Below are 13,545 nucleotides of genomic sequence, written 5' to 3' on the forward strand. Positions count from 1 at the left end.
ACTAGGGAAAGATAGAAACAGGCTGGGGGTCTGGATCAGCCTGCCAATGTCCATGTCCAGTGGAGAAACTATTATAGAAGCCAGACCACCATCTTCTGCACCCCATAATAATCCTGGGTCCATATTCCCAGAAGGATAAAGAATAGGGAAGCTTTCAGTGGAGGGGACAGGATACAGTACTGCAGCTGTGGGAATTGTGTGGAATTGTATCCCCTCTTATCCTACCATCTTGTCAATCATTATCAAATCAGTAAAAAAAAAAAAAAAAAAAAAAAAAAAAGATAAGATAAGAAAGCAGATTACCAATACGTTGTGTCGTTATGAACATAAATAAATCTGTTATTCAGTAAAATAACGGTTTCTCAAATAATACAAAGAGGTGCTTCCAAAGCCAGAAAACTGACAAGTGAACAGAAAAATTGTTCTTGGGTGATTTGTTATACTGTCTAAACTTTAAAGACACAGCCTTTAATTTTGTCTTGCTTGGGTCACGTGAACTGTTCTTAAGCCATAGTTTTGACCAATGAACTCAAATGTTCTGTGTATCTATCTGAAATTTACTAAAAATGGCGTTTGCATGATTTGCTAATACAAAAGTAGTAGTTTTAAGGAGTTAAGAGTCAGGGGCCAGGTGGTGGCGCACATGGTTAAGTGCACATGTTACAGTGAGCAAGGACACAGGTTCAAGCCCCTGGTCCCCACCTGTGGGGGGAAAGCTTCAGGAGTGGTGAAGCAGGGCTGCTGGTGTCTCTCTGTCTCTGTCCCTCTCTATCACCCCCTTCCCTCTCAATTTCTGACTGTCTCTATCCAACAGATAATTTTTTTTAAAAAAAAGGAGTTAGAGTCAACTTTTGCTTGTACTTAAAATTGCCGCTAATTCTGTAATATGTTTTTTTTTTTACTTGACAAAGGGCAATGAAACCATTATGTGAAAAAAAGAGGGGATATTGAATTATCTGCTTTGCAGTTTTTCAAAGTCACATTACCACTCATGAGAATTCTCTCAATAACATTAGAAAATAAATTATGGGCAGGGGTAGATAGCATAATAGTTATGCAAAAGACTTTCATGCCTGAGATTCTGAAGTCCCAGGTTCAATCTCCTGCACCACCATAAACCAAAGCTGAGCAGTGCTCTGGTAAAATAATAATAATAAATTACCTGAACTTACATACACTCCTATTAACCTCTAGTCTTATAAATCACTATTTAATCAAAATGAGAAGGGAGAAATAGATTAAATGTCTCTAACTTTTTGATGCATAGACCCCAGTTCTGAATATATATTCCTTCAATCTAACTTAAGGTTTCAAATGGGTAAACTTACTAAATTTTAACAGTAGGCTTAAACTGTTAATACATTTCTAATAATGACCTTGTCTTTGAAATATTAAATCACCTATAATCTTAGACCAGGGAGACCGGAAGCAACTGGTCTTGTCAGTATATATGATACAGTTATCTTTAAATAACATTAAACGGCATAAATCATGGTAAGGTCTTGTATGGTAGAGTAAATCTTAACCATGGGGTTGATTTTATTTGTTTAATTTGTTTTTTTAATCTTTATTTACTTATTGGACAGAGACAGCCAGAAATCAAGAGGGAAGGGGAAGATAGAGAGAAAGAGAGACAGTTGCAGCCCTACTTCACCTCTTATGAAGCTTTCCCCCTCACAAGTAGGGACCAGGGGCTTGAACCCATGTCCTTGTGCATTGTAATGTGTGTATTCGACTGGGTGTACCACCACCCAACCCCAGGATTTTCAAAGTAAACCAAATTCCCAAATAACTTGGTTATACCAGTATCTATCACCTTTTTTAACGCCAAGACAGCAGGAAGCTTCCCTATTCTCTATAAAAACCTATATTTCTCTCAGTCCTGGGACCTCTGGGGTGTGACTGGTTTTCCTTCAGGCTTCTCTCTATCTATACCAAGTGATCCTGCATCTGCTGAGCTCAACCAAGTCAACGCAACCAGTACCACCTTAACACATTTCACTTCTGACTGTGTCCGGAGACACCAGGCATGGGATATCAACCCTTTGACTTCATTGACTCTGGTGAGACCTTTCCTAGCTCATAGGACTCAGCAATTCGATTTCAGGTGATGCCTTTCCTAACAAAGTCAAAGACCCTAGATATAGACCAGGGCCCATGAGACAGAGCACATGTGCTCACGTATCCGTAAATTAGGAAAAACTATATACCTTAAAGAGAAATGTTACTCTTAAGAACCTGTTAACGCCCATGTACAGCAGGGAAGCAATTACAGAAGCCAGACCTTCCACCTTCTGCATCCCATAATGACCTTGGGTCCAGACTCCCAGAGGGTTAAAGAATAAGAAGGATATCAGGGGAGGGGATGGGATGCGGAGTTCTGGTGGTGGGAATTGTGTAGAGTTGTACCCCACTTATCCTATGTTTTTTTCAATGTTTCCTTTTTATAAATAATAATAATAATAATAAATAACCATCATGCCATCTCCAAAGCAGACATTATAGATTATAGTTCACTATAGACATCATTTATCCTGATCAAATAATCACCCCATAGGCAGGGGTAGATAGCATAATGATTCTGCAAAGAGACTCTCATGCCTGAATCTCTGAAGTCCCAGGTTCAAGCCCCTCTAACCCCATAAATCAGAGAGCCGAGCAGTGCTCTGGTAAACAAACCAATAAACAAACAAACCAATAATCACTCTATTAGTTTGTATAATACTAAAATTACTAGTAAGATACTAGTTTGTATCTTACTAAAATCTGACATTGTTCTCATCTCCTTTAAAAGATCACTCCAGTCTTCTTGTTCTTATGTATATTACATATTTCATTTATTTCTCAGTTCACACACTATTCCCTTTCCTTATCTGATTGGTATCTTTTAGTCACCTGTATTCAAGATGTCAATTCAAGTCAATTCAAGTAACAGGATTTCCCAGTGACCTGTGGGAAATAGATATAGTGCTCGGGTGTTGAGTATTATGCAGTAATCTTTATTGTGAATAGTTTGAAACTACACAGCAAATCGCACACATTCTTGAAAAACAACATTGCCTCAATCTATAAGAAACTTTTAAAATGACTGAAATGAAAGGTCTACAGTTATAGGCGGAGTATGTGATAAAGTTCAGTACATTTCTTTAGTTAGTACAGTGTGTATGATAGTCATAACACAAATCTTATTAATGTGAACAAAAATTGTAGACAAGATTTCTTGCTTTTTTTAAATAGTTTATTTATTTATTTATTATTGGACAGAGGCAGAGAAATTGAGATGGGAGGGAGAGATAGAAAGGGAGAGAGACAGAGAGATACCTGCAGCCCTGCTTCACTACTTGTGAAGCTTTCCCTTCTGCAGATGGGGACCAGGGGCTTGAACCCAGATCCTTGTGTGCTGTAATGTGTGCACTTAACCAGGTGTGCCATCACCCAGCCCCTAGACAAGATTTCTTGTCATTACTGACAACCATGACAGTGGAACTAGCACTGCTATATCTCTGAAATATAATAATACTATGTAGCATTGATTTTGTCCTGTTTCACAGGACAAAGTCAAGACTGGAATGTGGAGTTACTATAATAGTCTTAAAACTGGAATGCCCCCCATAGGACCTTGCCTTCAACTTGGATCAACAATGGTAGAAAATGTTCCCTCCTCTGAAGGGAGGCTGGACAACATACTCTATGCTACACCTGAGGAAGATGGGTCCTGATATTGGGGCAGCTTGGAACATTCCTACTCATGACCACAGAATGTGAGCTCAGATCTACAGGGATGCAGAGGTCACATAGGCTCCTAAGCTGAATATGGGCCCCAAATCAGATCAATTTTATGGGGTTTACAGTCAACATATTTATACATCTTTCTCATATTTGGGAGCTACTCTCTTCCCTGATCCAGAATTCTGGTCCTTTTTCCAGCCATGACATCATCTCCCCTGACAATAACTTGGATCCACCTGCATATCAGATGTCAGGCTCAGGGGAAAAAAAAAATTTGTATAGTCACAGGCCCTTTGAAATATAACTAAAACATGCCTACTAGCTATCTACAAAACAGAGATACCACCCCCCAACTCTTCATCTGCACTACTCCAGCTTTTAGGTTCATGATTAGTCAATTTGTTTGGCTTTGTATGTTAACTCTCTTTTCAGCCACCAGGTTCCAGATGCTACCATGATGCCAACCAATTTTCCTTGAATGGACAACCCCACCAATGTGTCCTGGAGCTCCTATTCCCCAGAACCCTTCCCCACTAGGGAAAGAGAGAGGCAGGCTGGGAGTATGGATAGACGTATCAACACCCATGTTCAGCGAGGAAGCAATTACAGAAGCCTGACCTTCCACCTTCTGCATCCCACAATAACCCTGGGTCCATACTCCCAGAGGGTTAAAGAATAGGAAAGCTATCAAGGGAGGGGATGGGATACAGAGTTCTGGTGGTGAGAATTGTGTGGAGTTGTATGCCTCTTATCCTATGGTGCTGTCTGTTTCCTTTTTATAAATAAAATGAAATATAAAATAAAAACTGGAATCCTCTCTCAGTGACCATAACTGTGCTCTGATTAGGAAGGTCTGGATCCTTGGTCCAGGTGAGTTAGCTATTGATCTTAGTCATCATTATATGTTTGGCCTTTAGCTGAACAAGGTTGATTGGCTTGATGATGGGGGGACATTGTCAGCAGATTGTTAGGTGAATTACAAAATTAGGAGCAGGCCTAGCAAGACCTATATTACACCTTTATAAAGAATAGAGGGCTGGAGCAGTGGTGCATTCAGATGATATGCCCAACCCCACCTGCAGAAGTGAAGCATCATGTGTAGTGTAAGAAGTGCTTCAGGACTCCATCTTTCTCTACTTTCTATTTCTCCCAACTCTCAAAATTTCTGTCTCTGTGCAATAAATAACTAGATAAAACTTTTTGGACAAAAAGAGAACTGTAGTTGTGGTCTCTCAGGATTTTAAACCTGAGTGGGTGGTAATTATTTCACTCTCAGCAAAAGTGGCCATTCAAATTGTCATTCTCAAAACTCTTTTCAGAGCCCTCTTGATGTCTTTGTTCCTGAGACTGTAGATGAAGGGGTTCAGCATGGGGGTGACCACAGTGTATAGCACTGAAGCTACTGCACTTGACTTTGAGCTGTGAGCCCCAATAGAATTAAGATACACACCCATGCTAGTGCAATAAAATAAGGAGACAACCAAGAGGTGAGAGACACAGGAGGAAAAAGCTTTAGACTTCCCCTCAGCTGAGGAGATTCTTATTATGGAAGAGATTATCTTAGAGTAGGAGTAAAGGATCCCAGAAAATGGGCCAACAGCCAGCAGTCCAATAGACAAGTACATCACAATGTCATTAAGAAGAGTGTCAGAATGGGCAAGTTGAACCATCAAATTGAGTTCACAGAAAAAATGAGGGATCTCCTGGTCTGTACAGTAGAATAGTTGCATCACTGGGAAGCTTTCTAACAAGGAATGGAGATCACTCACAATCCAACACACCAGCACCAGCCGACCACAGAGCTGGGGGTTCATGATGACCGTGTAGTGAAGTGGGTGACAGATGGCCACATAGCGGTCATAGGCCATCACGGTCAATAGGAAGTCATCCAGTCCCGCAAAGAGTATGAAAAAGTACATCTGGGTGATGCAGCCCGCATAGGTGATGGCTTTGCTCTGTGTCCAGATGTTGTGCAGCATTTTGGGGACGGTGGTGGAGGTGAAGCAGATATCCACCAAGGACAGGTTGGAGAGGAAGAAGTACATGGGGGTGTGGAGGTGGGAGTCTGAGCTGACGGCCAGGATGAGGAGAAGGTTTCCCAACACAGTGAGCAGGTACATGGACAGGAAGAGCCCAAAGAGAAAGGGCTGCAGCTCGGGGTCCTCTGACAATCCCCGGAGGAGGAATTCTATGGTTTCTGTTGAGTTCCCTTCTTCCATTTCTTGCAAGTGTCAATGATAGCAAGAATATTTTAGCTTCATTTTCTCAATAAAAGAACATAGTCATATACAGGGTCACAGGTATATGCCACCACAAAGGATATAAATGAGTATCTAAGTAAAATATTTTGTCAGTACTTTTAACATAGAATGTGATCTTTTGGCTGAGACCATCCACGGTTTAAAGAACCATGTCTGAGTTATGCTTTAACAAGATAACATTTTCAAGCATTTCTTGAGTTGGATATTTCTCGTCTAGAGATAAGCAGTCAAATGTACTTCATAATAAAATTTGTAGGAGATGTTCACACTTCCCTACATGTCACTCACAGACAATATGATATCTTCATCAACTACAAAAACTTTGGGAACCATATTGTAGACCTACTAGAAGGATTTTTATCCTTCTTGCTTATTCTTACTGAGCTTATATTAATATCAATTAAATTTCAACTTTGCCCCAATGTGATTTAATCAATAGTTACTTATCTTGGTTGTCATCATCAATAATGCATCAGGAAATTAGTAATCAATCATCAGTGCAATGATTGTTAGTGTCTAGACCATGATGAATGGGCTCTTGTTGATCTCAGGTAAATATTCTTGTTTTGTTTCTAACCTTCTCTATGCAGAGTCTGCATAACATTGGGACTCACCCGGGCAGGATTTCTGAGAGGAAGGTGTCTGCATGGAATCTTCCTTCTTGGATGGTTGGTGGTTTAAATGGACCCCCAGACACAACTGCAGAAAGCAGGGAGTCACAGAACTTCTGATCACAATTCAGAACCCAAAACTCAACACCATGACCTAGCCAGGTTGAAAATGAACCAACCCAGATGAACAAACCATGTCTTCTTATTAGCCATGTTCTCCTGGCTGTTCGTATGACCTGTAGTTACATCATCTTCCCCAGGGAAAATGAATGTGGTCAGAATAGAAAAAAATATTAATATTCCTCATTTCCTAAGAGAATTGGTTAGTAGACAGATGAATGCAGTTTAACAAAGGCTCCCAAACTAACTTAGGCTGTTTTCTAGTGATCTCCACTCCCAGCAGTTTGTCCCAAACACAAATATCAGTGGTGTCTACACTACAAGTTGAAGATTTTGTGCTCAAAATAATGTTTATAGTCCACATTATCCAGAAAATTCCTTTTATTCTCTACAAGGCAAGGAACTGTGCTCCTTTGATACAAAGGTTGGAATCTTTAGTGGTTTGCTCCCATGAAAAAGTTCCAAATAATTTGGAATCATACTCTGATGTCAGCTGCTGAGAGCTTTACTTTGTTGTTAGGCTTTGTCAAAGGGCAAGAGACAGAGAGGGAGGAGGAATGGAGAGAGATAGAGACAGAGAAGGAGAAGGAGAAATATCTGCAGCACTGTTCCAATACCTATGAAGCCTCCCCCATGAACACCAGGACTGGGGACTTGACAGGGGGTTCCTCAGAAATGGTCATGTATGTGTTCTACCAGGAGTGCCGTCACTCTACCTACTCTTAAAGTTTTCTTTTTCTCTTTTGTTTTATTAGTGATAACATAATTATTGACAAGATTGTGGTATAAGAGAGGTACAATTCTATTCAATTCATTCCCCATCACCAAGAGTTTAATATTCTTTCCCCATTGAGAAGTTTTCCTATTCTTTATCCCTCTAGGAGTATGGACCAAAGACCTTTATAGGGTGCAGAAGTTGGAAGGTCTTGCTTCTGTAATTGCTTCTCCACTGGATATGGGCATTGACAGGTCAAAACATCCCCCCAGCCTGTTTCTATCTTTCCCTGGTTGGGTAGGGCTCTGGGGAGGTGGGGTTCCAGAACACATCAGTGAGGTTGTCTGCTCAGGGAAGTCAGGTTTGCATCATGGTAGCATCTTCAAGTTGGTGGCTGAAAAGCTTTAGTAAGAAAAGCAGAACAACGTGTTTAATAATCAGCAACCTAAATAAAGGTAAGAGTATAACAGATGAAATGTAGGGTTTCATGTTGGAAAGAACTAGGAAGTCCAGTGTAGGTATAGTCCAAGGGGCTCATGACTTTACTATTTTTTGCCTGGGCCTAACAGCTAACATGCAGGTGAACTAAAAGTATTGTTTGGCAATATGGTGTCAGAATTGAGAATAGGATTAGAAAGTTGGATCAAGGCATAAAGAATCTCCCAAATAATGGGATACGGAACTCCAGTGGTGGGAATTGTACCCCTCTTATCCTATGGTCTTGTCAGTGTTTCTATTGTATAAATAAATACATTTTTAAAAAATAAAAAGAATCTTCCAAATATGTTGTAACTGTGTTGTGTTGGTTTTCAATAAAACATGCCTGAGGTTTGCATCTCTTCATTTATGATGAAAAAAACTTGCAATTTTTCTGTATAAATTTACCTATTATTTGAAGGGAAAAGAGTATTTTAGAGGACTGCTTTTCTCCAAATAAACTCTACTGCTAAAGTTAAAAAAAAAAAAAAAAAAGAACTAGCTATAGACAAGAATGTAGGGAATTTTGACCTAAATTCCAAGGATCCTTACTCATATAATGAGGCATTTGAATAAACCACATCTAATGTACTTATTGAAATGAATGTTTTGTGGGTGGGGTGGGGTCAATGAGGAAACAAGCATATGCTAGCTCAGTTTCCCACTGACTTTTACCAAACAGAAAGACCTGGACCAGAGAAAACGCAAGATTCCAATGAAGAAAACAAAACTCAATAGTCTGGCTCCTGTGTCAGCACTGCCAGGGTGTGTAATTAAGGCTGTAAAATAGAAGCGAGTCTACTTTACACAGTGTGACTTATAAAAAAGACTTTAGATCTCACATGCTATGTCAGGTCTATTTAATTACAGTGTGAGTAGTCGTCCTTAGCTGCAGAGATTAGTCTAAATAAATTCTTCATTATCCTTTCTACTTTTGTAACTTTTTTATAACATTTTTTAATATTTATTTATTTATTCTCTTTTGTTGCCCTTATAGTTATTATTGTTGTTGTTATTGATGTCGTTGTTGTTGGATAGGACAGAGAGAAATGGAGAGAGGTGGGGAAGACAGAGAGGGGGAGAGAAAGAGAGACACCTGCAGACCTGCTTCACCACTTGTGAAGCAATTCCCCTGCAGGTGGGGAGCCCAGGGGCTGAAACTGGGATCCTTATGCCGGTCGGTCCTTCGCGCTTTGTACCACCTGCGCTTAACCTGCTGCGCTACTGCCCGTCTCCCTTTACTTTTGTAACTTGTTGAAGAAAATTCTCTACTAACCATAAGCTACACAATATTATGGCACAGTTCCTTCCACTAAAGTAGTATTTGTAATAATCATGTCAACTTTGACTTAGGTATGATGAGAAGCACTAATTTTGAATTGTTATACTGTGTATAATTTTTCTAATGCCGGGGGGGGGGGGACAAGATTCTAACACACGACAGTAAAAAAAAAATAATAATAATGTGTATCTAGTTATTTACTTTTATAAAAATACACAGATTTTTGGAGTCCAGGTGTAGTTTTTCAATGTCACACTGACACTCATGGAAATACTGTCAATGAGATCATAAAGTCAACATTGTGGTATGTTATATGTCACATGAGAAAAAAAATTCTTACAATCCAGACACATTATGAAATAAATGGGGATACTGAAAAATTCAGATTCAGAATCTGAACATATTGGAGACAGTCTGAGAGGATGAGAGACAGGAGAAGTAAGCGTTGGGCAGAGAAATAAGAAAGCTTAATGATAAAAGTAAGAAAAAAATAAAGGAAGTATAGAGAAGTCAAAATGCTAACAAGGCTATTCCAAGATGAATCAAATTAGCAAGACGTACATTTACCTCCTAATAAAATTACAGCAAAGTAGGACTATCAAGGTTTGAATCATGAATCGTGTGTATTTTCTGAGCCTCAGAAAAAATAATATCTCATGGTTTTCTTCCCCAAAGTCTTCTCAGAGCACTCTTGATGTCCTGGTTCCTGAGGCTGTAGATGAAGGGGTTCAGCATGGGGGTGACCACGGTGTACAGCACTGAGACTCTCGCACTAGAGAGTGAGCTGTGGGCACCTATCGAACTAAAATATACCCCCATGCCTGTACAATAAAATAAAAAGACAACCAAGAGGTGAGAGGCACAGGTAGAAAAGGCTTTGGACTTCCCCTGAGCTGAGGAGATCATCGATACAGAGGAGACTATCTTAGAGTAAGAGTAGAGAATCCCAGAAAAAGGACCGACAGCCAGAAGTCCAACACACAAGTACATCACAACGTCATTAAAAGGACTGTCAGAATGGGTAAGTTGAACCATCTGATAGAGTTCACAGAAGAAATGGGGGATCTCTAAGTGTGTGCGAAAGGGCAGCTTCAACATTAGAAAACATTCTAACAAGGAATGTACATCATTCACGACCCAACACATCAGCACCAAGAGTCCACAGAGCCTGGGGTTCATGATGACCGTGTAGTGCAGGGGGTGACAAATGGCCACATAGCGGTCATAGGCCATCACGGCCAGAAGGCAGTCATCTAATCCTGCAAGGAGTGTGAAAAAGTACACCTGTGTGATGCAGCCCGCGTAGGTGATGGCTTGGCTCTGGGTCCAGATGTTGTGCAGCATCTTGGGGATGGTGGTGGAGGTGAAGCAGATGTCCACCAAGGACAGGTTGGAGAGGAAGAAGTACATGGGGGTGTGGAGGTGGGAGTCTGAGATGACGGCCAGGATGAGGAGAAGGTTCCCCCACACAGTGAGCAGGTACATGGAGAGGAAGAGCCCAAAGAGGAGAGACTGCAGCTCGGGGTCCTCTGACAAGCCCAGGAGGAGAAATTCTATGATTTCTGTTAAGTTCCCTGTTTCCATAGACTCAAAGTGACTATAAGAAACAAAATATTTTACGCTCAGTTTTCACAGTAACGTATGTGTGTAAACACATATGTGGATGCATGTCTTCACACATAATACACGTATATATGTATTCATACGTATAATTTGTAATACATGGCTTGAGGAGTATCTTTGCTTGTGTGACTGTACAAGAATTTGGGTGGTGGCTGCACTAAGTCTTATATCCACCAACAGAATTATGAAGCTGTATGCCTGATTCTCTAGCTTTACAAGTCAATACTGAAGATCTAAATTGTTCATCAACACATGAAATATTTCGAGCTCTATGAATACAAATAAGCGTGAATGCAATAAAAAATAAAATCAAATTGTGTGACTACGTTAATCAAGAACATATACTCTCACATACAATTTCTGATAAAGGCAGAAGATACCCTTACTGTGTTTCTGTGATCCTGGAAGAATGTGATCAGGAATTAACATACAAACGCACACACACACACACACACACACACACACACACACACAGACGAGATAGCTTATCATATATTGCTATTTCACATATGAGAAGGGGGTACTTGTGTTTAATTTAAAGGAACTGACATATGAAGAAAAGCAGGCAATAATGATTGTCTGGAAGAAAATTGTCTCTGTCCTCTCTCTCTCTCTCTCTCTTTAGTTTTTGCCTCCAGGGTTATCACTGGACCTCAGCGCCTGCACTATGAATCCACTGCTCCTGTGGTCACTTTTTCTATTTTCTGGACAGGAAAGAGAGAACTTGAGAGAGAAGGGGGTGATAGAGAGGAAGAAAGAAAGACATCTGCAGACCTGCTTTACCACTTATGAAGCGACCCCTCTGCAGGTGTGGAGCTGGGGGCTCAAACTGGGATCCTTGCACTGGTCCTCAGGCTTTGTACTATGTAAGCTTGACCTGGTGTGCTACCACCTCTCTCTCTCTCTCCATATATATGCACATACTTCCAAATGTATTCTTCGCAAGGACACCGAATCAGAAGTAAAGTTATTTGTAAGTAATTTTTGTAATTATCACTTTTAACATAGAACATGAACTTCTTATCTGAATTTCCAGTGAAAGAGCCTTGTTTAGCGTGTCTCCTGTTCTGCTGTAGAAAGATGAGATTTACACAGACCTTTGATGATAAGAGTGGGGAAAAAATAACGAATAATTAAATATGTAAAAATAAAGAGAGCATCTACAAATAACTTCTTGATCTAGCTCTTTTTTATTCAGAGTAGAACAATCCCACGTGCTTCATCATAAAAATGCATGAGGAAAAAAGATAACAGGAAAGGGAGTCGGGCAGTAGCACAGCAGGTTAAGCGCACGTGGTGCAAAGCACAAGGACCGATGTACGAATCCGGGTTTGAGGCCCAGGCTCCTGCAGGAGTGTCACTTCACAAGCGGTGAAGCAGGTGTGCAGGTGTCTGTCTTTCTCTCCCCCTCTCTGTCTTCCCCTCCTCTCTCCATTTCTCTCTTGTCCTATCTAACAATGACAACATCAATAACAACAACAACAATAGAGAAACAAGGGCAACAAAAGGGAAAATAAATAAATATTTTTTTTAAAAAAAGAAAAAGCATAAGAAAGCTTCCAGTGGAGGAGATGGGATGTGGAACTCTGGTGGTGGAAAATGTGTAGAATTTTACCCCTCTTATCCTATGCTTTTGTGGATATTTTCTATTTTTTATTTTATAAATAAATTAAATTAATTTTTAAAAAATACATGAGAAATGTTCTTCCTTATTCTTCACACCAATATTATATCTTTACTCATTGCAAAGACAAGAGAGATTACAAACTAGATTTACTAGAAAAACTTACTTTATTTTACATTTTACTTATTTATTTTAGATAGAGGCAGGGAAAATTGAGAGGGAAGTAGGTGTAGGAGGGGAGAAAGGAGAGATGCCTCAAGTACTGCTTCATTGTTCTCACATGTTGAGAACTCATTAAAAATGACCTCATTTTATTATGTTTCATTCCCAGCCAATATGATATCTTCATTAATTATGAAGACATTGGAGACTATTCCCACATTTTATCAAAAGGATTTTAACCCTTCTTGCTTATTCTTACGGAGCTTATATTAATATCAACGAAGATGCAACTTTTCCCCTGTATAACTCATTCAGTAATTACTTACCTTTGGGTCATCATGAATAATGCATCAGGTTACTAACAATCCGTCATCAATTGCAATGATTTGTATGATCTTGATCAGGCTGGATGGGCTCTTGGTGGTCTCAGGTACATTCTCTTCATTCGTTCCTCTAATGTTTTCTCTGTCGAGTCTCCAAGATATTCAGACTCACCTGGGTAGGATTTCTGAGAGAAATAGCTTGAGCAAAATCTTCCTTGTTGGATAGTTGATGACCAAAATGGACACCCAGACAGGATAGCAGGAAGGAGGGAGTCACAGTTCTCCAGATCAGAATTAGGACTCCAAAAATCACCACCATGTCCTTTCCAGTCGGAGATTCAACTAACCCAGACATTAAGCAGAGAAGGTGTTTACATCTCCCCGTATCTGCTCATTAGATCTATTGTCCTGGCTGTTAGCCTGACCTGTGATTACATCATTTCCCTCAAGGATATTGGTTTGGACAGAACGGCAACTTGATTCTGCTTTCCTAAGAGAGCAGTTTAGAAGCCAGGTGAATCTTCTCTCACTAAGACTTCCCACTGACCCATCATGTCATCTAGAGAACTCAACACCCAGCACATAATCCCAAACACAAGTTTCAGCTGAGCCCAAAGT

General features: G+C 40.0%; 3 protein-coding genes across 3 annotated transcripts in view; 1 reads left to right on the forward strand and 2 right to left on the reverse strand.

The window, feature by feature from the left end:
* The window catches only part of LOC132535528 (zinc finger protein 678-like), a 307,284-nt gene that overhangs the window by 118,473 nt on the left and 175,266 nt on the right, over positions 1 to 13,545 (forward strand). The window lies entirely within an intron of this gene.
* Positions 5,019 to 5,948, reverse strand: LOC103116142 (olfactory receptor 7A10-like). Its single transcript, XM_007526005.1, has one exon. It carries the CDS (start codon positions 5,946 to 5,948, stop codon positions 5,019 to 5,021), a length of 930 nt encoding a protein of 309 aa, XP_007526067.1.
* On the reverse strand, positions 9,850 to 10,779 carry LOC103116090 (olfactory receptor 7A10-like). Its single transcript, XM_007525953.1, has one exon. It carries the CDS (start codon positions 10,777 to 10,779, stop codon positions 9,850 to 9,852), a length of 930 nt encoding a protein of 309 aa, XP_007526015.1.

The sequence above is a fragment of the Erinaceus europaeus genome, chromosome 23 (assembly GCF_950295315.1).
Source record: "Erinaceus europaeus chromosome 23, mEriEur2.1, whole genome shotgun sequence".
Taxonomy (NCBI): Eukaryota; Metazoa; Chordata; class Mammalia; order Eulipotyphla; family Erinaceidae; genus Erinaceus; species Erinaceus europaeus.

Coding starts and splice junctions, on each gene's coding strand:
- LOC103116142 (XM_007526005.1), bottom strand. CDS start 5,948: ATGGAAGAAGGGAACTCAACAGAAACCATAGAATTCCTCCTCCGGGGA.
- LOC103116090 (XM_007525953.1), bottom strand. CDS start 10,779: ATGGAAACAGGGAACTTAACAGAAATCATAGAATTTCTCCTCCTGGGC.